Here is a 24628-nt window from a genome sequence, read left to right as displayed (position 1 = left end):
GTCGCAGCTGCAGATAGCAGTGTCGATCCCCTTGACTATACTGTTCCCTACTATTACCCCATTCCTTCCTTTTCCCCCCCACTTGGATGGCCCCTGTATCACGGTGCCATGGTCAGTTTGCCCATCCTCCCTGCAGTTCTTTTCCTCATCCATACAACGAGCAAGTACCTCATACCTGTTGGACAGGGTCAAGGGCTGAGGCTCCTCGATCACTGCATATTGGGTCACACCCTCTTGTCCCTGACCACTAATTAACTCTAAAGAACCATTTAACCTTAAGGGTGTAACTGCCTCCTGGAGCAAACTGTTCAGGTTTCTCTCCCTCCCTGATGCATTGCAATGTCTGCAGCTCGTACTCCAGTTGAACAATTCTGTGCCGAAGTTCCTCGAGCTGCAGACACTTGCTGCAGATGCGGTTGCTTGGGATCGTAATGCTATTCGCCAACTCCCACATGCTGCAGTTACAACACACCAACAGCCCTGCTATCTCTAACCTTGTTTTATTTATTAATTAATTAAATCTTTGATTCAATCGATATTTTTGTTTTGTTTAACTATTTTATGTTTTAAGTTATTAATTTAATAAGTACTAGCAAGTTACAGTTTCTCAGCTCTTAATTTAACCCCTTCCCTAACTTAGAAAGCAAAGAGAAGCTGTAATACTCACCAACCAATTACCTACCTGCTCTCCTGTGAAGTCACTCATTGATTTTTTTGCCATTGCTTTTGAATAAGAGCCTCTCCGCTCTTTTTATGCCACTGCCGCTCTGCTCATTCCGGTCTCGGGCCTCTTGTCTCCCCGTTCTTTTTATGCCGCTGCTACTCTCTTTGATTGTTCTCAGTCAACAAATGGTGCATAGTGCAGAGGAGGGGAAATAATTTAAATGTAGATAAATGGCAAAAGGCAAGTAAAATAACCAATACGATCATTAAAAAACATTTTAATGAGAGGAAACAGAAATGCACAAGAACCATATACGTGACAGCAAGATTAAGTTACATTAAGCAACTACATTTAATATTCTTGGCTCACCCAGTATTGTAGCTTGCCACCCCCCTCTCTCCAAACCACGCCTTTCTTCTCCAGTTCCAGAAAAGCTCCCAAATGAGAATGTGCTTCGAGTCGGAGACACATCTAAATGGTCCTCATGAAGAAGAAATGGCATTCCCATACGTCGCTGCCTCTTTTTACCCGGGTGATGGAATGGAATTGAGCCTTTGCGTTCACGTTCCTCCTTGCGACTCTTGAACTTGTACACCAGTAAGGAAATCATTTTTATTATTAAATAATATATTTGATGTGGATCACAAACTAATTTTGCATAGTCACAATTAGGCTGCAACAGCTTAAGTTTCTGAGCTTATGACTGACGTTTTCCGATTGACATTACTTTAACAATGGCATTAACTTATTTATTTAGTTTAGTTACTGCCAGAATCAAAATAACTCAAGCCCCAATTGGTGTAGCTATAAGCACTCGGCAGTACTGACAATTATTTCTCATAGATTGATGGTCCTGTTCTGAAGTGTCTTACAGAGATTGGGGCATAAGAGTAAATACCAATGATATGTGTAAATGGAATGTTGATTAAACCAGTATTATTGCTTTTAAAATTTATTTTTTATCTGGCCTAGTATTTATGACAGATTATCACCTTCTTGAAGATGTTCATTCCTATATCAGTGGAAAGGTCTGGAACAGCCTGTCGTCTCAGGTTTGCCACAGACACCTTAGAAAATGTCTCCGAACTGAAGGATTTTTCTTCTTCATTGCACTTCATAGTAAGATCCTTCCAAAGATAGCGTAAACAATAAATGGGTCAAAATAAAATACTTCAGTAAAAAGCTTTTTCATCATTTTAATTACTTATTTAATCACACACACACAGGGAGTGAAATTGGTCTTGAGCGGTGTGGGAGCAAAGGTCCCTATTACCCGAATACTTTGCTGTTCGCTCTGCGCAGATTGTGAGATTAACACATGCTGGGTTAAAATTCAACAGCTTTCTGATGAGCATGGGTTGTAAATTGGGTAAGAGATCAAAGCAGAGGATGTCCTCGCAGGAAAGAAGATACTAGAAGGTGAGTCATTCAGCCATATTCAAATGTGTCAAGTTGATCACCTGTATGTTGCAGTAATAAAATGCATGGCAAGAGTTGTTTTCGACAATAAAGCAATTTGAGGAAAGTTGAGTGGCTGGTTGTTTAGCTTACATTGTCATTCTGTTAGCATTTATATGTACCATTGATGTACCATGATTTATTGATAGTATGCAAGGAATGCAGTGATCAAAAGCAAAATTTAGTACAAGAGATGAAAGTGAACAATGTTTTGGTAGCATACACTGGAATCAGATCATATGTGTCTCAAGAGCAGCTAGCATACACTGATTTAGTGATGTGTTTGTCTCTCAGGAGCTTTCAAGCTGGTTTTGAGCAGTATGAAGCTTCAATAAAGTCTTGATCCTGTCATTACTATAACTGATTGTACATGTAATCTGACGTTTAAAGCAACGAAACATAAAGGAACAAGAAAGGAGACCAAAATCTTGGTGATCCCGACGTGGTTTTTCGTTGGCTGAGCTGGTTCGACGTAAATTTCGTTAAAGTCAAAGCCGGTTTGAGGAAGTGTTTCCCACACATCAGTTCGAGGGGTGAGTATTCTCTTAGTTGTTGTGACTTAAACGGATCTCCAGTTAGCAATGGGAGGATCAGGGAATATTCCAGATGAGGTCTGGTCATTTCTTAATGAATGAATTATGTTTAAAGGGGGACCTTACAGAATAGGGAGAGATGGAGAGAAGACACGGCAGTACTTAGTGTAGAGAGTCTGGTTAAAAAAGATTAAGGTGTCAGGGTTAAAAGTGATAGAAAGAGAAAAGCGTTAGCGTTACCGTGTTTAATGCTGGGGATTCAAAAGTTGGAGAAGAGGCTGCGGCTAGAGATAGAGAAGTCTCAGAACTCTCAGAGCAGCTAGCAGCAGCTAGGAAAGAAGTAGAAAACTGACGATTTCAGGCACTTGGAGCAGCCAGGACTGTTCTGACGCTGGATCAGCAGCTCGCGGATGAACAGAACCGTAATCAAGATCTTGAGAAAGGAATATCTAAGCTGCAGCAGATGGCGGTGTTAGGTTGCCCAGAGGAGACAGAAATTAATGAAGCCTGGTGGTGTTCAGAGGATTCCCCAGGTCCGAGAGTTGAAAAGGGGATTAAGGGACAGGGAGCATGCCCACTGTTCCCTTCTGCATCTCCTTTGTCTTCTCTGACTTCAGAGTCTTGAACCAGTGTGGTTCGCGTGGCAACGTTAGGTATGGAGGCAGAGCACTGAGATGCTTCTTCGGCTCATCAGACGCTGGTCACGCTACAACATTATATACCACCTTCCAGTAATGTGGAGAGTGGGGAAGCACATTGGGGCGGACAAAGCAAGATCACGATCATGAATCTTCCACTCTATATGGAGCTCATGAAGGGAACACTACCTTTAATGGTTTGGGGGATTCCTTGTATGAGCGAAGAAGCGTAAAGTTACAGGACATGAGAGCTATCCTTGGTGAAGTGGGACCTGCACCGCTTCAAGATCTTAATAAGTTTGCCAAATGGTGCTGTAATATTCTGGAATAGTGGCAGTCAGGGGACATATCGGAGAAACAGAGGGTTCACATGATTCTACAAGCTTTAGGAACTCACTGGAGATAGGTAGTAGGTTTTGAAACAAATCCCAGGTCCCTGCTTGGTAGAATAGTAGTTGCGTTCTTTGGTGCTCACTCAGGGCCACCGGTGACAAAGCGGCTTGCATGATTACCAGGAGAGGGACCCAAGGAAGTCCGGGAATGTGTATGCCAGTTGTGTAAAAGTTTGGGAACCAATTGGATTGATATCAGTCATTATGAAGATGATAAACAGAGAGATTATTTTAACTCTTCTATCCCCTTCAGTAGTTCTGGAAGTAGATTTCTCTGAGTCTCAATGCAAGGAACATTTGTAATAAGGCGGATGAATTGACTGCGCAGATAGCGGTTAACGTATATGATGTAATTGGGATTATGGAGACATGTCTCTAGGGTAACCAAGGCTGGGAACGCAACATCCCGGGGTATTCAATATTCAGGAAGGATAGACAGGAAGGAAAAGGAGGTGGGGTAGCGTTACTGGTTAAAGAGGAGATCTAACACAATAGTAAGGAAGGACATTAGCGTGGATGATGTGGAATCTATGGGCCCAAGTTTCCACATGATTTGTGCCTGATTTTTAGGAGCAACTGGTGGAGAACGGACTATCTTAGAAATCGCAATTCTCCACATTTTTTTTTCTGCAGTTCTAGTCAGTTAGAACAGTTCCACTTTGGAACAGAATTTTTTCTTCAAAAGGGGGCGTGTCCGGCCACTGACGCCTGATTTCAAAGTTTCCACAGTGAAAACGTACTCCAAACTAACTTAGAATGGAGCAAGTGAAGATTTTTGTAGAACTGAAAAAACCTTGTCTACACATTAAAAAATCAGGCGCAGGTTACAAATTAGGCGTCCAGAACGAGGTGGGGGGGGGGGAGCGGGGGGGGGAAGGGAAGTCATTAAATTCTATAATAAATCCTTATTTATACTTCTACAAATATTATACAAATAAATCCAACCTGAATAAACATTTATAAGCAAAGAAAAGATTAAATAAACCATCTTCCTACCTGTGTGAAAGTGTTTCAGCCAGGGAGAATGCTGCAGGCGTTCGTTCCTCACGTGAGGAGAAAGCCGTTCGTTACCGCAGGGGGGGGGGGGGGGAGAGAAAGCCATTCGTTCCCGCGGGGGGGGGAGAGGAGAAAGCCGTTCGTTCCCGCCTGGGGGGGGGGGGGGGGAGGAGAAAGCCGTTCGTTCCCGCCTGGGGGGGGGGGGGGGAGGAGAAAGCCGTTCGTTCCCGCGGGGGGGAGGAGAAAGCCGTTCGTTCCCGCGGGGGGGGAGGAGAAAGCCGTTCATTCCCGCGGGGGGGGGGGGAAAGAGGCAGCCGTTTGTTCCCGACGGCGGGCGGGGAGGAGGAGGGAAACGGCTGCCTCAACTTTCTGAGGCTTCCTGCAGCCTTCTCACTGCTGCAAGAATTGCAAGAAGCCTCAGTGCTGATGTCAATGTGCTTTTATTAAAAAATGTTCAAAAATTAAACAACTACAAAGAACTACAAAAATGGCCAAGTGCCAATGTTTTCTTCACACTGCGCGTGCGCGAACGCTCCAACGCGCACGTGCAGCGTTGCCGGCAGGAAAAAAACTAATTTAAATGGTACCCGCCCCCTCCCACTTACAAAATTGGCGCGAGTGTAGGCTCCGCCCCCCTGGGCGCCGCGCCAAACAGACAAGGAGCTGCAGGGCGCTCCAGAATCGCGCGTTTTTTTTCCGCCGCCGTTTTAGGCGCGAAAAACGGGCGCCCAGCTCGGAGGGATGCCATTTTTTATCGTGTGGAAACTTGGGCCCTATATGGGTAGAGCTGCAAAACACCAAAGGGCAGAAAACGTTAGTGGAAGTTGTGTACGGACCACCAAACAGTAGTAGGGAGGTTGGGGATGGATTCAAACAGGAAATTAGGGATGCCTGCAATAAGGGTACAGCACTTATCATGGGTGACTTTAATCTACCTATTAATCTACAAACTGGTAGCAATACTGTGGAGGAGGATTTCCTGGAGTGTATAAGGAATGGTTTTCTAGACCAGTATGTCGAGGAACCAACGAGAGAGCAGGCCATCATAGATTGGGTCTTGTGCAACGAGAGGGGATTAATTAGCAATCTGGTCATGCGATGCCCGTTGGGGAAGAGTGACCATAATATGGTAGAATTCTTCATTAAGATGGAGAGTGACACAGTTAATTCAGAGACTAGGGTCCTGAACTTAAAGAAAGGAAACTTCAACGGTATGAGATGTGAATTGGCTAGGATAGACTGGAGAATGATATTTAAAGGGTTGACGGTGGATAGGCAATGGCAGACATTTAAATATCACATGGAGGAACTACAACAATTGTACATTTCTGTGTGGCGTAAGAATAAAAAAGGGAAGTTGGCTCAACCATGGCTAACAAGGGAAATTAGGGAAAGTGTTAAATCCAAGGAAGAGGCATATAAATTGGCCAGAAAAAGCAGCAAACCTGAGGACTGGGATAGATTTAGAATTCAGCAGAGGAGGACTAAGGGTTTAATTAGGAGGGGGAAAATAGAGTATGAGAGTAAGCTTGCAGGGAACATAAAAACTGACTGCAAAAGCTTCTATAGCTATGTGAAGAGAAAAAGATTTGTGAAGACTAATGTCCCTTGCAGTCAGAATCAGGTGAATTCATAATGGGGAACAAGGAAATGGCAGACCAATTGAACAAATGCTTTGGTTCTGCATTCACTAAGGAAGACATGAATAAAATACTAGGGGACCAAGGGTCTAGCGAGAAGGGGGAACTGAGGGAAATCCTTATTAGTCAGGAAATGGTGTTAGGGAAATTGAAGGGACTGAAGGCCGATAAATCCCCAGGGCCTGATAGTCTGCATCCCAGACTACTTAAGGAAGTGGCCCCAGAAGTAGTAGATGCATTGATGGTCATTTTCTAACATTCCATGGACTTTGTTCAGTTCCTATGGATTGGAGGGTAGCTAATGCAACCCCACTTTTTAAAAAAGGAGGGAGAGAAAATAGGGAATTATAGACCGGTTTGCCTGACATCGGTAGTGGGGAAAATGCAGGAATCAATTATTAAAGATGTAATAGCAGCGCATTTGGAAAGCAGTGACAGGATCGGTCCAAGTCAGCATGGATTTATTAAAGGAAAATTATGCTTAACAAATCTTCTAGAGTTTTTTGAGGATATAACTCGTAGAGTGGATAAGGGAGAACCAGTGGATGTTGTGTATTTGGACTTTCAAAAGGCTTTTGACAAGGACCCACATAACAGAATAGTATACAAATTTAAGGCACATGGTATTAATAGAAACATAGAAAAGAGGTGCAGGAGTAGGCCATTCGAGCCTGCACCACTATTCAATAAGATCATGGCTGATCATTCCCTCAGTACCCCTTTCCTGCTTTCTCTCCATACCCCTTGATCCCTTTAGCCGTAAGGGCCATATCTAACTCGCTCCCAATGAACTGGCATCAACAACTCTCTGCGGTAGGGAATTCCACAGGTTAACAACTCTCCGAGTGAAGATGTTTCTCCTCATCTCAGTCCTAAATGGCTTACCCCTTATCCTTAAACTGTGTCCCCTGGTTTTGGACTTCCCCAACATCGGGAACATTCTTCCTGCATCAATCCTGTCCAGCCCCATCAGCATTTTATATTTTTCTATGAGATCCCCTCGCATCCTTCTAAACTCCAGTGAATACAGGCCCAGTCGATCCAGTCTCTCCTCATATGTCAGTCCTGTCATCCCGGGAATCAGTCTGGTGAACCTTCTTGCTCTTGAGGGAGTGCAGCAAACGTCCTTCCTCAGATTAGGAGACCAAAACTGAACATAATATTCCAGGTGAGGCCTCACCAAGGCCCTGTACAACTGCAGTAAGACCTCCCTGCTCAAATACTCAAATCCCCTACCTATGAAGGCCAACATACCATTTGCCTTCTTCACAGCCTGCTGTACCTGCATGCCAACTTTCAATGACTGATGTACCATGACACCCAGGTCTCATTGCGCCTCCCTTTTTCCTAATCTGCCACCATTCAGATATTTTGCCTTCATGTTTTTGCGACCAAAGTGGATAATCTCACATTTATCCACGTTATACTGCATCTGCCATGCATTTGCCCATTCACCTAACCTGTCCACGTCACCCTGCAGCCTCTTAGTGTCCTCATAGCTCACACCGCCACCCATCTTAGTGTCATCTGCAAACTTGGAGATATTATACTCAATTCCTTCATCTAAATCATTAATATTGTAAAGAGCTGGGGTCCCAGTACTGAGCCCTGCGGCACCCCAGTCACTGCCTGCCATTCTGAAAATAATCCGTTTATCCCGACTCTCTGCTTCCTCTGCCAACCAGTTCTCTATCCACGTCAGTTCATTACCCCCAATACCATGTGCTTTAATTGTGCACACCAATCTCTTGTGTGGGACCTGGTCAAGAGCCTTTTGAAAGTCCAAATACACCACATCCACTGGTTCTCCCTTGTCCACTCTACTAATCACATCCTCAACAAATTCCAGAAGATTTGTCAAGCATGATTTCCCTTTCATAAATCCATGCTGACTTGGACTGATCCTGTCACTGATTTCCAAATGCGCTGCTATTTTATCTTTAATAATTGATGCCAACATTTTCACCACTACTGATGTCAGGCTAATCAGTCTATAATTATCCGTTTTCGCTCTCCCTCCTTTTTTAAAAAGTGCTGTTACATTAGCTACCCTCCAGTCCAAAGGAACTGATCTAGAGTCAATAGACTGTTGGAAAATGATCACCAATGCATCCACTATTTCTAAGGCCACTTCCTTAAGTACTCTGGGATGCACACTATCAGGCCCCGGGGATTTATCGGCCTTCAATCCCATCAATTTCCCTAACACAATTTCCCACCTAATAAGGATTTCCTTCAGTTCCTCCTTCTCACTAGACCCTCGGTCCCCTAGTATTTCCGGAAGGTTATTTGTGTCTTCCTTCGTGAAGACAGATCCAAAGTATTTATTCAACTGGTCTGCCATTTCTTTGTTCCCCATTATAAATTCACCTGAATCTGACTGCAAGGGACCGACGTTTGTCTTCACTAATCTTTTTCTCTTCACAGATCTATAGAAGCTTTTGCAGTCAGGTTTTATGTTCCCAGCAAGCTTCCTCTCATGCTCTATTTTCCCCCTCCTAATTAAACCCTTTGTCCTCCTCTACTGAATTCTAAATTTCTCCCAGTCCTCAGGTTTGCTGCTTTTTCTGGCCAATTTATATGCCTCTTCCTTGGATTTAACATTATCCTTAATTTCCCTTGTTAGCCACGGTTGAGCCACCTTCCCCCTTTTATTTTTACTCCAGACAGGGATGTACATTGGGGGTAATGAACTGACGTGGATAGAGAACTGGTTGGCAGACAGGAAGCAAAGAGTGGGAATGAACAGGTCCTTTTCAGAATGGCAGGCAGTGACGAGTAGGGTGCCGCAGGGTTCAGTGCTGGGACCCCAGCCATTTACAACATACATTAATGATTTAGATGAAGGAATTGAATGTAGTATCTCTGTAAAGTCCTTACTCTACAGCATGAAACCACACAAGGCATACTCTGTGACCTTAACTCTTTATTCACAGGACTCCAAAGATGATGACCCTGCGTGGGACGTCCCTTTTTATACCTGTGTGATCAGGTAAGGAGTGTCTCCCACAAGTTCACCCCTTGTGGTCAAGGTGTGCATGTAGGTTGAGAGTATACTGTAATACAGTGGTGTTACATTGTGGTTACATACATGACATCACCTTCCCCCCCCCCCCCAAAGTCTTATTGGGATCATAGGTTTAGTCTTTCAGGTGGTCTACGCTCCCTCGTGGAGCGCCGCAGTTGGGGCTCTGGTTGTTGGACACTGACGTGAGTGTTCGTCACCGGTGGTGATTTCGGCCTGTCCGGGCTGACCGCAGGGACTGTGTATTCTTCTGAGTGCTCTTGATGCTCGTTCACTGGCGGTGTTGTGAGCTCCATCTCATGGTCTTCTTCAGGTTCCTCCGTGTCGATGCTGAAATTTTTTTTACTAGGTCCAGAAGCTTACGACATATCTGACCATTGTTGAATTTTACCACGATGACCCTATTCCCCTCTTTGTCAGTTACAGTGCCCTCAAGCCATTTGGGCCCCATGGCATGATTGAGGATGAATACAGGATCATTTATTTCTATACATCTCCTCCTCGAGTTACGGTCATGGTACTCATTTTGTGACTTGCGCTTGCCCTCAACTATGTCGGTCAGGACTTGGTGAATGAGGGACAACTGAGTTTTGAGCGTCCGTTTCATTAGTCGGGATCTATAGGCCAGCAGGAGTAGCGATAGGCGGCATTGTAGGGAGGGTCCTTGAATCCTGAGCACACCTTGCTTAATGATTTGGACCGCACGTTCCGCCTGGCCATTGGAGGCCGGCTTGAACGGCGCAGTCCTGACATGTTTGATGCCATTGCCCGACATAAACTCTCGGAATTCGTAGCTTGTGAAACATGGGCCATTATCACTAACCAGGATGTCTGGCAAGCCATGGGTTGCAAAGATCGCACATAGGCTTTCCACCGTGGTGGATGACGTGCATGAATTCAGAATGATGCACTCAACGATTTCGAGTACGCATCTACCACAATAAAGAACATCTTACCCATGAACGGGCCCGCGTAGTCAACATGAATGCGTGACCATGGCCTGGTGGGCCAGGGCCACGGGCTGAGCGGGGTCTCCCTGGGGGCATTACCCAGCTGGGCACACGTCGTGCACCTGCAAAGACAGTGTTCCAGGTCTGAATCAATTCCAGGCTACCAAACGTGTGACCGGGCAATGGCCTTCATCAGCACAATGCCTGGGTACTCGCTGTGGAGTTCCCTGATGAATGCCTCCGTACCCTCCTGGGGCATAACTACCCGGCTGCCCCATAGTAGGCAGTCGGCTTGGATGGCGAGCTCATCCATCCGTCTGTGGAACGGTCTGACCTCCTCAAGGCATGCTCCGTGTGCGGGCGTCCAATCCCCAGTCAGGACACATTTCTTAATCAGGGAGAGGAGGGGATCTCTGTTTGTCCAGATTTTGATCTGGCGGGCTGTGATGGGGGAGCCTGAGCTGTCAAAGGCATCGACAGCCATGACCATCTCGGCGCTTTGTTCCGCTGCCCCCTCAGTGGTGGCCAATGGATGCCTGCTGAGCGTGTCAGCGCAATTTTCGGTGCTGGGCCGGTGCCGGATGTAGTAGTCATAAGCAGCCAGTGTGAGAGCCCATCGCTGTATGCGAGCTGATGCGTTGGCATTGATAGCCTTACTGTCTGACAACAGGGATGTTAATGGCTTCATGGTCCGTCTCTAATTCAAACTTCCTACCAAAGAGGTACTGATGCATTTTTTTTTACACCATAGTCACATGCAAGTGCTTCCTTCTCGACCATCTCATATCCCCGTTCTGCTTGAGAGCGCGACCTGGAGGCATAAGCCACAGGTTGTAGTTGGCCCCCAGCATTGCCCTGCTGCAACACGCACCCAATCCCATAGGACGATGCATCACATGTCAGAACCAATTGTTTAAAGGGGTCATACAGGGTCAACAACTTGTTTGAACAAAGTAGGTTTTGCGCCCGATCAAAAGCCCATTCCTGATGGTCCCCCCAAAACCAATCGCAACCCTTACGCCGGAGCACGTGCAGCAGCTTCAACAACGTGCTCAAGTTCGGCAGAAAGTTCCCGAAATAGTTCAACAGTCCCAGGAATGAACGCAACTCCGATGTGTTGCAGGGCCTGGGTGCTCGTCTAATCGTCTCTGTTTTGGATTCGGTGGGCCGAATCCCATCTGCAGCAACCCTCCTGCCCAGGAACTCAACCTCAGGAGCTAAGAACACGCATTTAGACTTCTTCAGTTGCAGGCCTACCCGGTCCAGTTGGCGTAGCATCTCCTTCAGGTTGTGGAGGTGTTCCTCGATGTCTCGACCCGTGATGAGGATGTCGTCCTTGAATACGATCGTTCCAGGAATGGATTTAAGCAGGCTTTCCATGTTTCCTTGAAAAATCGTGGCCGCTGATCAAATGCCAAACGGGCACCTTTTTAAAGGAACAGTCCCTTGTGCGTGGTGATGGTGGTCAGTAGTTTAGATTCATCGGCCAGTTCCTGGGTCATATAGGCTGAAGTGAGGTCCAACTTGGTGAACAGCTTGCTGCCTGCCAGCGTGGCGAAGAGGTCCTCCGCTCTCGGAAGTGGGTATTGATCTTGTAGGGACACTCGATTGATGGTGGCCTTGTAGTCGCCACAGATCCTGACAAAGCCATCCGCTTTTAGGACGGGAACGATGGGGCTCGCCCAGTCACTGAATTCAACAGGTGAGATGATGCCCTCTGTCAACAGCCGGTCCAATTCGCTCTCGATCTTTTCCCGCATCACATACGGCACCGCTCTGGCTTTGTGGTGCACTGGCCTGGTGGCCGGGATGATGTGTATCACTACTTTAGTGCCTTTGAAAGTCCCGACGTCAGGTTGGAATAGTGAGTCGAATTGTTGTAGGACTTGTGAGCACAAACTTCGCTCCACAGATGACATTGCGTGAACATCCCCCCATTTCCAGTTCATCACGGCTAACCAGCTCCTCCCCAACAGTGCGGGACCATTGCCCGGGACAATCCAGAGCGGCAGCCGATTCACTAAACCATTGTGTGTGACAGCCAACATTGCACTGCCTTGCAACGGAATGATTTCTTTAGTGTAAGTCCGTAATTGCGTCTCAATACGTGCTAATTTGGGTCATAAGTACATAAGAATATAAGAATTAGGAACAGGAGTAGGCCATCTAGCCCCTCGAGCCTGCTCCGCCATTCAACAAGATCATGGCTGATCTGGCCGTGGACTCAGCTTCACTTACCCGCCCACTCCCCATAACCCTTAATTCCCTTATTGGTTAAAAATCTATCTATCTGTGATTTGAATACATTCATTGAGCTAGCCTCAACTGCTTCCTTGGGCAGAGAATTCCACAGATTCACAACCCTTTGGGAGAAGAAATTCCTTCTCGACTCGGTTTTAAATTGGCTCCCACGTATTTTGAGGCTGTGCCCCCTAGTTCTAGTCTTCCCTACCAGTGGAAACAACCTCTCTGCCTCTATCTTGTCTATCCCTTTCATTATTTTAAATGTTTCTATAAGATCACCCCTCATCCTTCTGAACTCCAACGAGTAAAGACCCAGTCTACTCAATCTATCATAAGGTAACCCCCTCATCTCCGGAATCAGCCTAGTGAATCGTCTCTGTAATCCCTCCAAAGATAGTATATCCTTCCTTAAGTACTCCAGGTGCGGCCTCACCAATACCCTGTACAGTTGCAGCAGGACCTCCCTATTTTTGAACTCCATCCCTCTCGCAATGAAGGCCAACATTCCATTCGCCTTCCTGATTACCTGCTACACCTGCAAACTAACTTTTTGGGGATTCATGCACAAGGACCCCCAGGTCCCTCTGCACCGCAGCATGTTGTAATTTCTCTCCATTCAAATAATATTCCTTTTTACTGTTTTTTTTCCCCAAGGTGGATGACCTCACATTTTCCGACATTGTATTCCATCTGCCAAACCTTAGCCCATTCGCTTAACCTATCCAAATCTCTTTGCAGCCTCTCTGTGTCCTCTACACAACCCGCTTTCCCACTTATCTTTGCGTCATCTGCAAATTTTGTAACACGACACTCTGTCCCCTCTTCCAGGTCATCTATGTATATTGTAAACAGTTGTGGTCCCAGCACTGATCCCTGTGGCACACCATTAACCACCGATTTCCAACCCGAAAAGGACCCATTTATCCCGACTCTCTGCTTTCTGTTAGCCAGCCAATTCTCGATCCATGCTAATACATTTCCTCTGACTCCGCGTACCTTTATCTTCTGCAGTAGCCTTTTGTGTGGCACCTTATTGAATGCCTTTTGAAAATCTAAATACACATCCATCGGTACACCTCTATCCACCATGCTCGTTATATTCTCAAAGAATTCCAGTAAATTAGTTAAACATGATTTCCCCTTCATGAATCCATGTTGCGTCTGCTTGATTGCACTATTCCTATCTCGATGATCTGCTATTTCTTCCTTAATGATAGCTTCAAGCATTTTCCCACTACAGATGTTAAACTAACCGGCCTATAGTTACCTGCCTTTTGTCTGCCCCCTTTTTTAAACAGAGGCGTTACATTAGCTGCTTTCCAATCCGCTGGTACCTCCCCAGAGTCCAGAGAATTTTGGTTGATTATAACGAATGCATCTGCTATAACTTCCGCCATCTCTTTTCATACCTTGGGATGCTTTTCATCAGGACCAGGGGACTTGTCTACCTTGAGTCCCATTAGCCTGTCCAGCACTACCCCCTAGTGATAGTGATTATCTCAAGGTCCTCCCTTCCCACATTCCCGTGACCAGCAATTTTTGGCATGGTTTTTGTGCTTTCCACTGTGAAGACCGAAGCAAAATAATTGTTTAAGGTCTCAGTCATTTCCACATTTCCCATTATTAAATCCCCCTTCTCATCTTCTAAGGGACCAACATTTACTTTAGTCACTCTTTTCCGTTTTATATATCTGTAAAAGCTTTTACTATCTGTTTTTATGTTTTGCACAAGTTTACTTTCGTAATCTGTCTTTCCTTTCTTTATTGCTTTCTTAGTCATTCTTTGCTGTCGTTTAAAATGTTCCCAATCTTCTATTTTCCCACTAACCTTGGCCACCTTAGATGCATTGGTTTTTATTTTGATACTCTCCTTTATTTCCTTGGTTATCCACGGCTGGCTATCCTTTCTCTTACCGCCCTTCTTTTTCACTGGAATATATTTTTGTTGAGCACTTTGAAAGAGCTCCTTAAAAGTCCTCCACTGTTCCTCAATTGTGCCACCGATTAGTCTGTGTTTCCAGTCTACTTTAGCCAACTCTGCCCTCATCCCACTGTAGTCCCCTTTGTTTAAGCATAGTACGCTCGTTTGAGACACTACTTCCTCACCCTCAATCTGTATTACAAATTCAACCATACTGTGATCATGCATTCCGAGAGGATCTTTTACTAGGAGATCGTTTATTATTCCTGTCTCTATGAATTCCTCCTCAAGGTTACCCCATGCGATTTGATTTGACCAATCGATATGTAGGTTAAAATCCCCATGATTACTGTCGTTCCTTTTTCACATGCCTCCATTATTCCCTTGATTATTGTCCGCTCCACCGTGAAGTTATTATTTGGGGGCCTATAAACTACGCCCACCAGTGACTTTTTCCCCTTACTATCTCTAATCTCCACCCACAATGATTCAACATTTTGTTCATTAGAGCCAATATCGTCTCTCACAACTGCCCTGATATCATCCTTTATTAACAGAGCTACCCCACCTCCTTTCCCTTCTTGTCTATCTTTCCGAATTGTCAGATACCCCTGTATGTTTAATTCCCGGTCTTGGCCACTCTGCAACCACGTTTCTGTAATGGCCACCAAATCATACCCATTTGTAATGATTTGTGCCGTCAACTCATTTACTTTATTTCGAATGCTGCGTGCGTTTAGGTCGAGTGTTTTAATACCAGTTTTTAAACCATGATTTTTAGTTTTGACCCCTCCTGCAGCCCCTTTATATTCATACATATTGTCCCTTCCTATCACCTTGTGGTTTACACCCAGTGCTACTCTGCTCTGTTGCCTCCTGTCTTTTGCATTCTTTCTTGGGGTCCTGTTCATCTGAGCTCTCACCCACTCTAACTAGCTCAGAGCCCTCTCCTGGTTTCCGAATACTCCTCGCATTGAGGCACCGAGCTTTCATGCTTGCCTTTTTATTACACTTTGACCCTTTAGAATTCTGCTGTACAGTGGCCCTTTTTGTTTTCTGCCTTGGGTTTCTCTGCCCTCCACTTTTACTCATCTCCTTTCTGTCTTTTGCTTCTGTCTCCATTTTGTTTCCCTCTATCTCCCTGCATTGGTTCCCATCCCCCTGCCATATTAGTTTATCTCCTCCCCAACAGCACTAGCAAACACTCCCCCTGGGACATTGAGTTCGGACAGCGTCGAGGAGGAGGCGACAGTCCGGGGTCGGAGGCCTATAAAAAGGCCGCGAGTTCAGGAGTTCGGACAATGTCGAGGAGGAGGCGACAGTCCGGGGTCGGAGGCCTATAAAAAGTCTACTGGCTTTAAGTGGCCATAGCTTCTCAAATTGCTGAACGCCCATGAGTGACTGGCTGGCCCCAGTGTCCAGCTCCATGCGTACAGGGATACCGTTTAATAAAACCCTCATCATCATTGGTGGCGTTCTGGTGTATGAAATGGGAATATTCGCCACATGGACCTACTGAACCTCGGCATCCATCAATTTGCCCCAAAAGTCATCCTGCCTCAAAGAACTCTCTTCTGGTCCATCCGCCTCATATATTAGTCTCGTAGCAGACTTCCTGCACATTCGAGCTAAGTGGCCACTGAGATTGCAGTTTCTGCAGACAAACTGTTGAAATCTGCAAGATCTAGCTGAGTGTTTTCCCCCACACCTCCAGCATGAGTTAAAGTTTCCAGTGTTGGGAACAAAGGGACTATGGCCAGGCATTCCGCGCTGACTGTCCCTTTGACTGCTCTTAAGTACCCTATTAGTGGGTGTCAATGGCCCCATCCCAGGTCGCATTGTCCACTGTGATAGCGTGAATGTCCGTTCAGCCTGCCATTGCCTCTGTTGAAGTCCTACTCTGGGGTCTATTGCTGCCTGGGGCGTCTCGGACTGCCCCTGCCTGCCTGCGGGGCTCTGAGTCGCATTGATGATGTTGACTCCCTCATCCATCGCTGCGTTAGAGGCAGAATTGCGCGCCTATATTATTTTCGTCTCTACCTCCCCCGCCATGAAAGTTTGAGCCATCAACGCCGCCGCTTCCAAAGTCAAATCCTTGGTCTCAACTAATTTGCTTAAATTCCCGCATGACCGATACCCTCGATAAAGAAGTCGCTTAGCATCTCCCCCCTGCAGGCGTCTGTGAACTTAGAGGCTGGCCAAACACCGGAGGTCCGCTCCGAAGTCCAGTATGCTTTGTCCTTCACGACGTCGGTGGGTGTAGAATCTGTGTCGGCCCATATGGATGCTACTCGCCGGTTTGAGGTGCTCCACGATCAATTTGCTAAGTTCTTCAAAGGTTTTGTCCGCCGGCTTTTCGAGTGCTAGTAAGTCCTTCATGAGCGCGTAAGTCTTTGGTCCGCAGCTGGTCAAAAGATGGGCCCTTCGCTTGTCGGCCACTGCATCCTCCAGCCATTCTTTCATAACGTAGCTTTGCTGAAGCCTCTCGGCAAAATCGTCCCAGTCTTCCCCAACCCAGTACCGTTCCTCTGTGCTACCGGTGGCCATTCTCGTGGGCTGTGAATTCCCGTTTCTCGTCGCCAATGTAAAGTCTTTACTCTGCAGCATGAAACCACACGAGGCACATTCTGGGGACAAGGCAACTCTGTGACCTTAACTCTTTATTCACAGGACTCCAAAGACGATGACCCTGCGTGGGAGCTCCCTTTTTACACCTGTGTGATCAGGTAAGGAGTGTCTCCAACAAGTTCACCCCTGTGGTCAAGGTGTGCATCTCGGTTGAGAGTATACAGTAATACAGTGGTGTTACATTGTAGTCACATACATGACAATTTCCAAGTTTGCAGATGACACTAAGCTGGGTGGCAGTGTGAGCTGCGAGGAGGTTGCTAAGAGGCTGCAGGGGGACTTGGACAGGTTAGGTGAATGGGCAAATGCATGGAAAATGCAGTATAATGTGGATAAATGTGAGGTTATCCACTTTGATGCCAAAAACAGGAAGGCAAATGATCTGAATGGTGACAGATTAGTAAAACGGGAGGTGCAACGAGACCTGGGTGTCATGGTACATCAGTCATTGAAGGTAGGCATGCAGGTACAGCAGGCAGTAAAGAAAGCAAATGGCATGTTGGCCTTCATAGCGAGGGGATTTGAGTATAGGAGCAGGGAGGTCTTACTGCAGTTGTACAGGGCCTTGGTGAGACCACACCTTGAGTACTGTGTGCAGTTTTGGCCTCCTAATCTGAGGAAGGACATGCTTGCTATTGATGGAATGCTGCGAAGGTTCACCAGACTGATTCCCGGGATGGCAGGACTGACATAAGAGGAAATACTGGATCGGTTAGGCTTATACTCACTGGAATTTAGAAGAATGCGAGGGGATCTCATAGAAGCATATAAAATTCTGACGGGATTGGACAGGTTAGATGCAGGAAGAATGTTCCCGATGTTGGGGAAGTCCAGAACCAGGGGTCACAGTCTAAAGATAAGGGGTAAGCCATTTAGGACCGAGATGAGGAGAAACTTTTTCACCCAGAGAGTTGTGAACCTGTGGAATTCTCTGCCACAGAAAGTTGTTGAGTCCAGTTCGTTGGACATATTCAAGAGGGAGTTAGATGTGGCCCTTACAGCTAAAGGGATCAGGGGGTATGGAGAGAAGGCAGGGGTGGGGTACTGAGATGCATGATCAGCCATGGTCATAGTGAATGGCGGTGCAGGCTCGAAGGGCCGAATAGCCTGCTCCTGCACCTATTTTCTATGTTTCTATGTTTCTATGCCTGGGGCGAGGATGAGAGTTCTGATAAATGGTTGGCGAAGGTAGAAAGCTTGTATCAGAGAGCTGCAGGTATCCCAGTCATGGAATTGAGACAGGGTTTACAGCGATGGAAGGCAGAAGGGCCTGAATGAAAAAATCCCGGGAAGGGTCGCATGAAAGGAGCAGGACCAGGTGGTGCCTGGGTCCCGACCCATCAGTTGATAGAGGGCCGGGATAGACTGGCTAAATAATTAGAGAAGTTTCAAGAAAAGTTGAAGAAACAGGAAAAGGGAGCAAGAATCACAAACGGGAATGATACTTCAATCCAGTTGGTGAGGTCGGGGGTAGATTCCACAAGTGGGGGGGAATTGCCTCAACCACACGTCGTTCCCTTAGGGCTCTTACTTCAGGATAGGGGTGACCATAACCTTATCGAGGCAAGTGTGGAAGGGCAGTGGGAAATATCTTGGAATGACACAGGCAAATGAAGGTTGAGGTGGTCCTGGAGGAAGTGGATTGCCCTCCTCGGAGACTGTATCCTATCACCCTGGACATGCAAGGAGCAATTACTGAACAGTTAGAGATGAAAGCAGTGGAAGAAGCTTGCTCAGAAGCAAAAAGTTTCTGTAGGAATAGGCTGTCTCAGAACAGATGAAATGTTTAGTGAAAAGCTAAAATGTGGGAGTTATAAGCATGATCTAAAGGAATGCAAAATGAATGCTGGAATGTTGAAAATGTTGAGAGAGGCAGTTTACAGCAGTTCCAAAGGGTGAACTGAGAAAAGGATTGGAACTCTCGACTGAATATTCATAATTTCTGTCACCCTTTACTCTATGTTGTTACTCACCTCCCATATACACGAGGAAAGTGTTAAAAACTGTGCAGGAGGTAATAGACTTGGTTGCGGACATGGACTGAAAGTTTAAGATTTTGAATCGGTACAGAATGGGATTCAGTAGAAAACATCAGAAATTGGAAATTGGTTTAAGGAAAAGGATAAAATAGTTATGATGGAGAAAAGGGAAGATCATGTCTCTTTTCTCATGTTCTACAGATTTTTCTTTGATGTTTCAGTGTGAATGTTAAAGTATTAAAAATGCACGTGTGAATGTTTCGTTTTACTTTGGCTGTGATTCCTCACTCTTTTTCAAGCTGGAATGTGCGTTGAGTTTGAGATATTGGTCCGAATTAAATTGGAGTTATTGAGGTTAATTCACCTATTAAAACCAGGCTTTTATTATGGCCATGGTGAAATTCTGGTTGGTGTACATTGTTTGAAAGTCTCTAGTTCCGGACAAGAATAGTTGGTATTTTTGAAATTTCTGGCCAATTTCAGTACTCTGTACTTTGAGGCGATTGTTTATTCGTCTAAATGGTACTAGAATCGTGGCCAGGGAAAAAAGGAGAATGCTATTTTGTGTGAAGTTGTTTCACAAAATGTCTGTAGTGGTGTTACTGATAATGTCTGATGTTTTACCTGCTTTTTAAAATTCAAAGCTGTGAGATGTGTGACAGAAGCCGACACTGATTGATGATGTTTGTGTTTGTCTTTTGAAAGGCAAAGAAGGAAGTTAACTCTTTTCACAAACAGCTGTGAACTGTTTTAATTCACTAAGCAACAACTTTTGCATTGCTGAATGGAAATATTTTGGGCATTTTTACATTTTAAGTTTTTTAATTTGAGTGGATGTTTCCCACAGTGACAGAAGTGATTCAAAAATTGACAAATGACAAATTAACCTATTGGGCTCACAGGAAAGCCACAATGGATTTTCTGTTTTTTTCTTTTAAGCAGGGGCCATATGAGTGTTGATGGTGCAAGATTACCAAGAGGGATTCTTTGATACAGAAATGACTTCTATGTGTTACAGAGCTTGAACTTTGCTGGAAAAGTGCAGTGTGAGCACCAGTAATGTTCAGAATTTAGCTTCTTATCTGCAGACATTGATGGATCTCGAATGTCGCAGCAGGGTGACAAAATTGGACTTAAGACTTGGCTTTTTTAATGCTTGGAATTAATTATTTGGAGTCATGCATTATCTTCCAAGACAGATTGGTCAAGAGGGAAGACAAAAGACTTGCACATCCAAACACATTGCAAATACTTTTGTTTTCTTTTGTTAAATCACAAAGCTTGGACATGAACATTTTGTAAAATTTAAATTGATTAGATAAATTGATACAAGTTGCTGCTCAAGCACTTGAGAAGGGAAATCTATCTGAAATTTAAAGGGATAATCACATTTTTTTTTGAAACGGTCCAGTCTATGTGGTTCCGTTTAAACTGCGTTAACAAAAATACATTTTTTTGGGGGGGGGGGAGGGGGAGACTGTTGTGTTAAAGATAACTAACATCCCTCATCTTGCAGACTGAATTACTCTATAACTTGGATTGATTTTGGAAGAGGTTAAGTGGTAATGGTCATATTTTATTGGATGGTAAAGTTTCTCTAAGGCTCCTGAATGAGATGGAATGGAATGGAGAAATCCTTTAAGTCCATGATTACTTGATATTGTAACATTACAGAGATAATGCTTGGTAGAAAGACAGAGAGAAGAATTGGGGGAATGTGGGAGCAGAAGTACATATGACCCGAATACCTCACCATTCGCTCTGCGCAGACTGTGAGATTAACACATGCTGGGTTAAAAGTTCAACAGCTTTCTGATGAGCATGGGTTGTAAACTGGATAAGAGATCAAAGTCCTCGTAGGAAAGAAGATACTAGAAGGTGTGAAAGACATTCAGCTATATTTGAATGCGTCAATTTGGTCACGTCTGTGTTTTCGTAATAAAATGCATTGCAAGAGTTGTTCCGGCAATAAAGCAATTTGAGGAAAGTTGAGTGGCTGGTTGGTTAGTTTATATTGTCATTCTGTTAGCATTTGATGTATCATGATTTATTGATAGTATGCATGGAATGTAGTGATCAAAGGCAAAGCTTAATATAAGAAATGCAAATGAACATTAGTTTAGTAGCATACAATGGAATGGGATCATGTGTGTCTTAAAAGTAGCTAGAATACACTGGTTTTGTGAAGTGTGTATCTCAGGAGCTTTCATACTGGTTTTGTGTAGTATGAAGTTTCAATAAAGACCTGATCCTGCATTACTACAACTGAGTGTGTGTAATCTGACTTTTAAAGTAAAACAAAAAATAACAAGAAAGCAGCCCAATAGGCGGTAGCACCCAATGAGTGACATCGAATCAACAGCCCATTTTACACCCTGCCCAATTTTCTTTTCAATTGATTTCACATAACATTCACTCAGCCAAAGATTACATTGCACGTCAGCACTGCTGTTTATAGCTACCTGCTAACCTTATATGTCAACAGTCAATGAGCTGGTAGATAATTATACCAAGTGCCAATCAGGTTATGCTGGCTGCACACAAACCTTTTCTCCAAACCTTGCAGTATGATTGCACATCTGCAGGCACATATACTCGTGTATGACAAAGTAGGTGCATCTGTAAGGTAGTGTTCAAGGTTTCAGAGGAAGCTAAACTGTTCTCTGTGTGCACTGAGTAATATTGCCTCAGGAGTTTTGACTCAAGTATATAGGTAATTCACCGGCCAGTAAAAGCAGTTCACAAAGGAACTTTCAAATCATAGAGAAGAGCACTGATCAAACAAGGTCACCAGCAATGTTAAGTTGACCAGACTCATTTTTTAATTGTGTATCTAGGCACCAATCTATACACATAGCCACAACGCATCTATAAAATCATAATTTTCCACCCTCTGCTCTGTGCTTTCTGTTTATTTAACTCCTTCTGCAATAAGCTTGTAAATGGAGATATATAAATTTGGAAGGAAAGCAAATATGATTTCTGGTTGAGCATTTTACTCACATTGTACTTAAGAGTTGCAAAAGGGAAAATGGAAGCTCTCCTGATGGCCCAAGCAGTAAATGAAAGTTCCAGGTATGGCCCCAGAGCTCTGCTGAGTCAGATAATGTCTGTTAGGTTAGCGGTGGTATATCACAACTGGCCTTTGCATCTCTGGGTTATGTGTGAGGCAAAAAAACAAAAATCAAGCAGGGCTTCCACTCCAGATTGTTATCCAGGAATCTCTACTGAAAATACCATGTATGGGCCTGGGTGAGAGGATTGAATCCCTTTCGGCTGTGATGTGCCCCCTCATGCTCAAATGATACTCCACTAAAGGTACACTGGGTCCCCAGTGTAACTCAAGAGGACATGAACAGGAAGTAATTCTAGATCCTCTGGGTTGACACTCCAGCGCAGTTCTGAGGGAGCGCTGCACTATTGGAAGTGTGGTTTTTCAGATGAAACATTAAACCGAGGCCAAGGTGGACCAAAGTGGATGCAAAAGATCCCTCAGAACTATTCGAACAAGAGCTGGGGAGGTCCCCCCGATGTCCTGGCCATTATTTATCCCACAACCAACATCATAAAAAGACAGGTGATTTGATCATTATCACATTGTTCTTTGTAGGACCTTGCTGGGCTCAAATTGCCTGCTACAGTGTTTTACATTACATTACAACCGTGACTACACTTCAAAATATTTTATTGACTGTAAAGAGCTTTGGGATGTCTTGAGGTTGTGAAAGGCGCTATATAAATGCAAGTTCTCTCTCTTTTATTTGTACTCCAGCAACACTATGGCATATGGAATTTTAATTCGCTGCATGGAGTTGAATTCCTTGCAGAATGATGAAACCTCCTCTTCAGCTGTCCCAGAAACAGCTACCTCCATGCGCTGTGGAAGGTGCCTGAGGTCTGCTCGTGTCATTTTGCAACCATCGCCCTTGATACACTCATAATAAAGGATGAAACTGAGTACTGTGAACAATGAGCAAGTGTGACCTTAGCTCCTTTAATAAGACTCCAGAGTGCAGGTACCTCATATGGGTGGCCTGCTTATATACAGTGCTCCCAAGGGATGCTTGGACCCCTTGGGACTTCAACAGGTAGACCCTCTGGTGGTAGTGTGATACAGGTTGCAAGGGGTTAAATACATAATATCACACCCTCGTAAAGTTAATAGTATACTTATTTACATGGGGAGACGATCTGGGGCTTTTCGCTCCCTTGTCGATCGTCTCGGTACAAATGCGGATGTGGGTGGGTTGGTTAGTTCTTCACTGGCCTTGCCGGGCTGCTGGGGATGTTGAGTTCGGCTTCGTGGTCAGCCATGATGTCGGTTGCCACTTGTGTGTGTGTTGGAGGGTCAAAGTTGGTGGTGTCTTCTTCAGGTTGTTCGTAGCTGTTGGTGAACCGCAATTTAATTTGGTCCAAATATTTTCTGCATGTTAGTCCATTGGCCAATTTGACCTGAAACACCCTACCCCCTCTTTGGCTATGGCCGTGCCAACGAGCCATTTGAGACCATGTCCATAATTGAGTACAAACACAATATCGGGTGACAAATTTGCACGGTCATGGTACACACTTTGTTGATGCCGCCTGCCCTCTTCATGATCATGGAGATCAGGGTGGACAAGAGAGAGCATTGTTTTGAGCGCCCTTTTCATGAGCAGCTTGGTTGAGGGAACTCCGGTGAGTCAGTGGGGTCTGGTGAGGCAGCTGAGCCGCACTCGGGACAGTCGGGTCTGCAGGGAGCCTTCCGACATGCGTTTCAAGCTTTGCTTGATGGTCTGAACTGCCCGTTCTGCCTGGCCATTGGATGCGGGCTTGAACGGGGCAGATGTGACGTGCTTGATCCCATTGTGGGTCATGAATTCCTTGAATTCAGCACTGGTGAAACACAGCCCATTATCGCTGACTAGGACATCAGGCAGGCCATGCGTGGCAAACATAGCTCGTAGGCTTTCAATAGTGGCCGTGGACGTGCTTACAGACATTATTGCACATTCAATCCATTCTGAGTAAGCATCCACGACAACCAAGAACATTTTGCCTAGAAATGGACCCGCATAGTCCATGTGGATCCTTGACCACGGTTTGGAGGGCCACGACCACAAACTTAGCGGTGCCTCTCTGGGTGCATTGCTCAGCTGAGAGCAAGTGTTGCACTGGCGCACGCATGACTCTAAATCTGAGTCGATGCCGGGCCACCACACATGGGATCTGGCTATGGCTTTCATCATTACAATGCCTGGGTGGGCGCTGTGCAGTTCACAAATGAACGTATCTCTGCCTTTCTTGGGAAAACCATGCGATTACCCCACAACAGACAGTCCGCCTGCAGGGACATTTCGTCTTTGCGCCTGTGGAACGGCTTAATTGCCTCCTGCAACTCCGCTGGGACGCTGGATCAGCTCCCATGGAGGACACAGTTTTTTTTACCAAATACAGTAAAGGATCCTGGCTGGACCAGGTCCTGATCTGGCGGGCCGTAATGGGTGACTTTCATTTTCGAATGCATCCATTACCATGAGCAAGTCCACAGGCTGTGCCATTTCCACCCCGGTGGTGGGCA

At 45.3% G+C, this 24628-nt stretch overlaps 1 protein-coding gene across 7 annotated transcripts in view; it reads right to left on the bottom strand.

Annotated features, from left to right (window-relative positions):
• LOC139260001 (protein unc-80 homolog) overlaps window positions 1-24628 on the bottom strand; it is a 501022-nt gene that overhangs the window by 399846 nt on the left and 76548 nt on the right. For all 7 annotated transcript variants that reach the window (XM_070876044.1, XM_070876038.1, XM_070876039.1 and 4 more), the window contains exons 9-10: window positions 1657-1791; window positions 1034-1250 (exon numbers count right to left, since the gene is read on the bottom strand). In XM_070876044.1, coding sequence (XP_070732145.1) covers window positions 1034-1250; window positions 1657-1791 — 352 coding nt within the window. The remainder of the gene's footprint in view (window positions 1-1033; window positions 1251-1656; window positions 1792-24628) is intronic.

Source organism: Pristiophorus japonicus, chromosome 3 (genome assembly GCF_044704955.1).
Source record: "Pristiophorus japonicus isolate sPriJap1 chromosome 3, sPriJap1.hap1, whole genome shotgun sequence".
Taxonomy (NCBI): domain Eukaryota; kingdom Metazoa; phylum Chordata; class Chondrichthyes; family Pristiophoridae; genus Pristiophorus; species Pristiophorus japonicus.
This window is presented reverse-complemented; position numbering and strand designations above follow the sequence as displayed.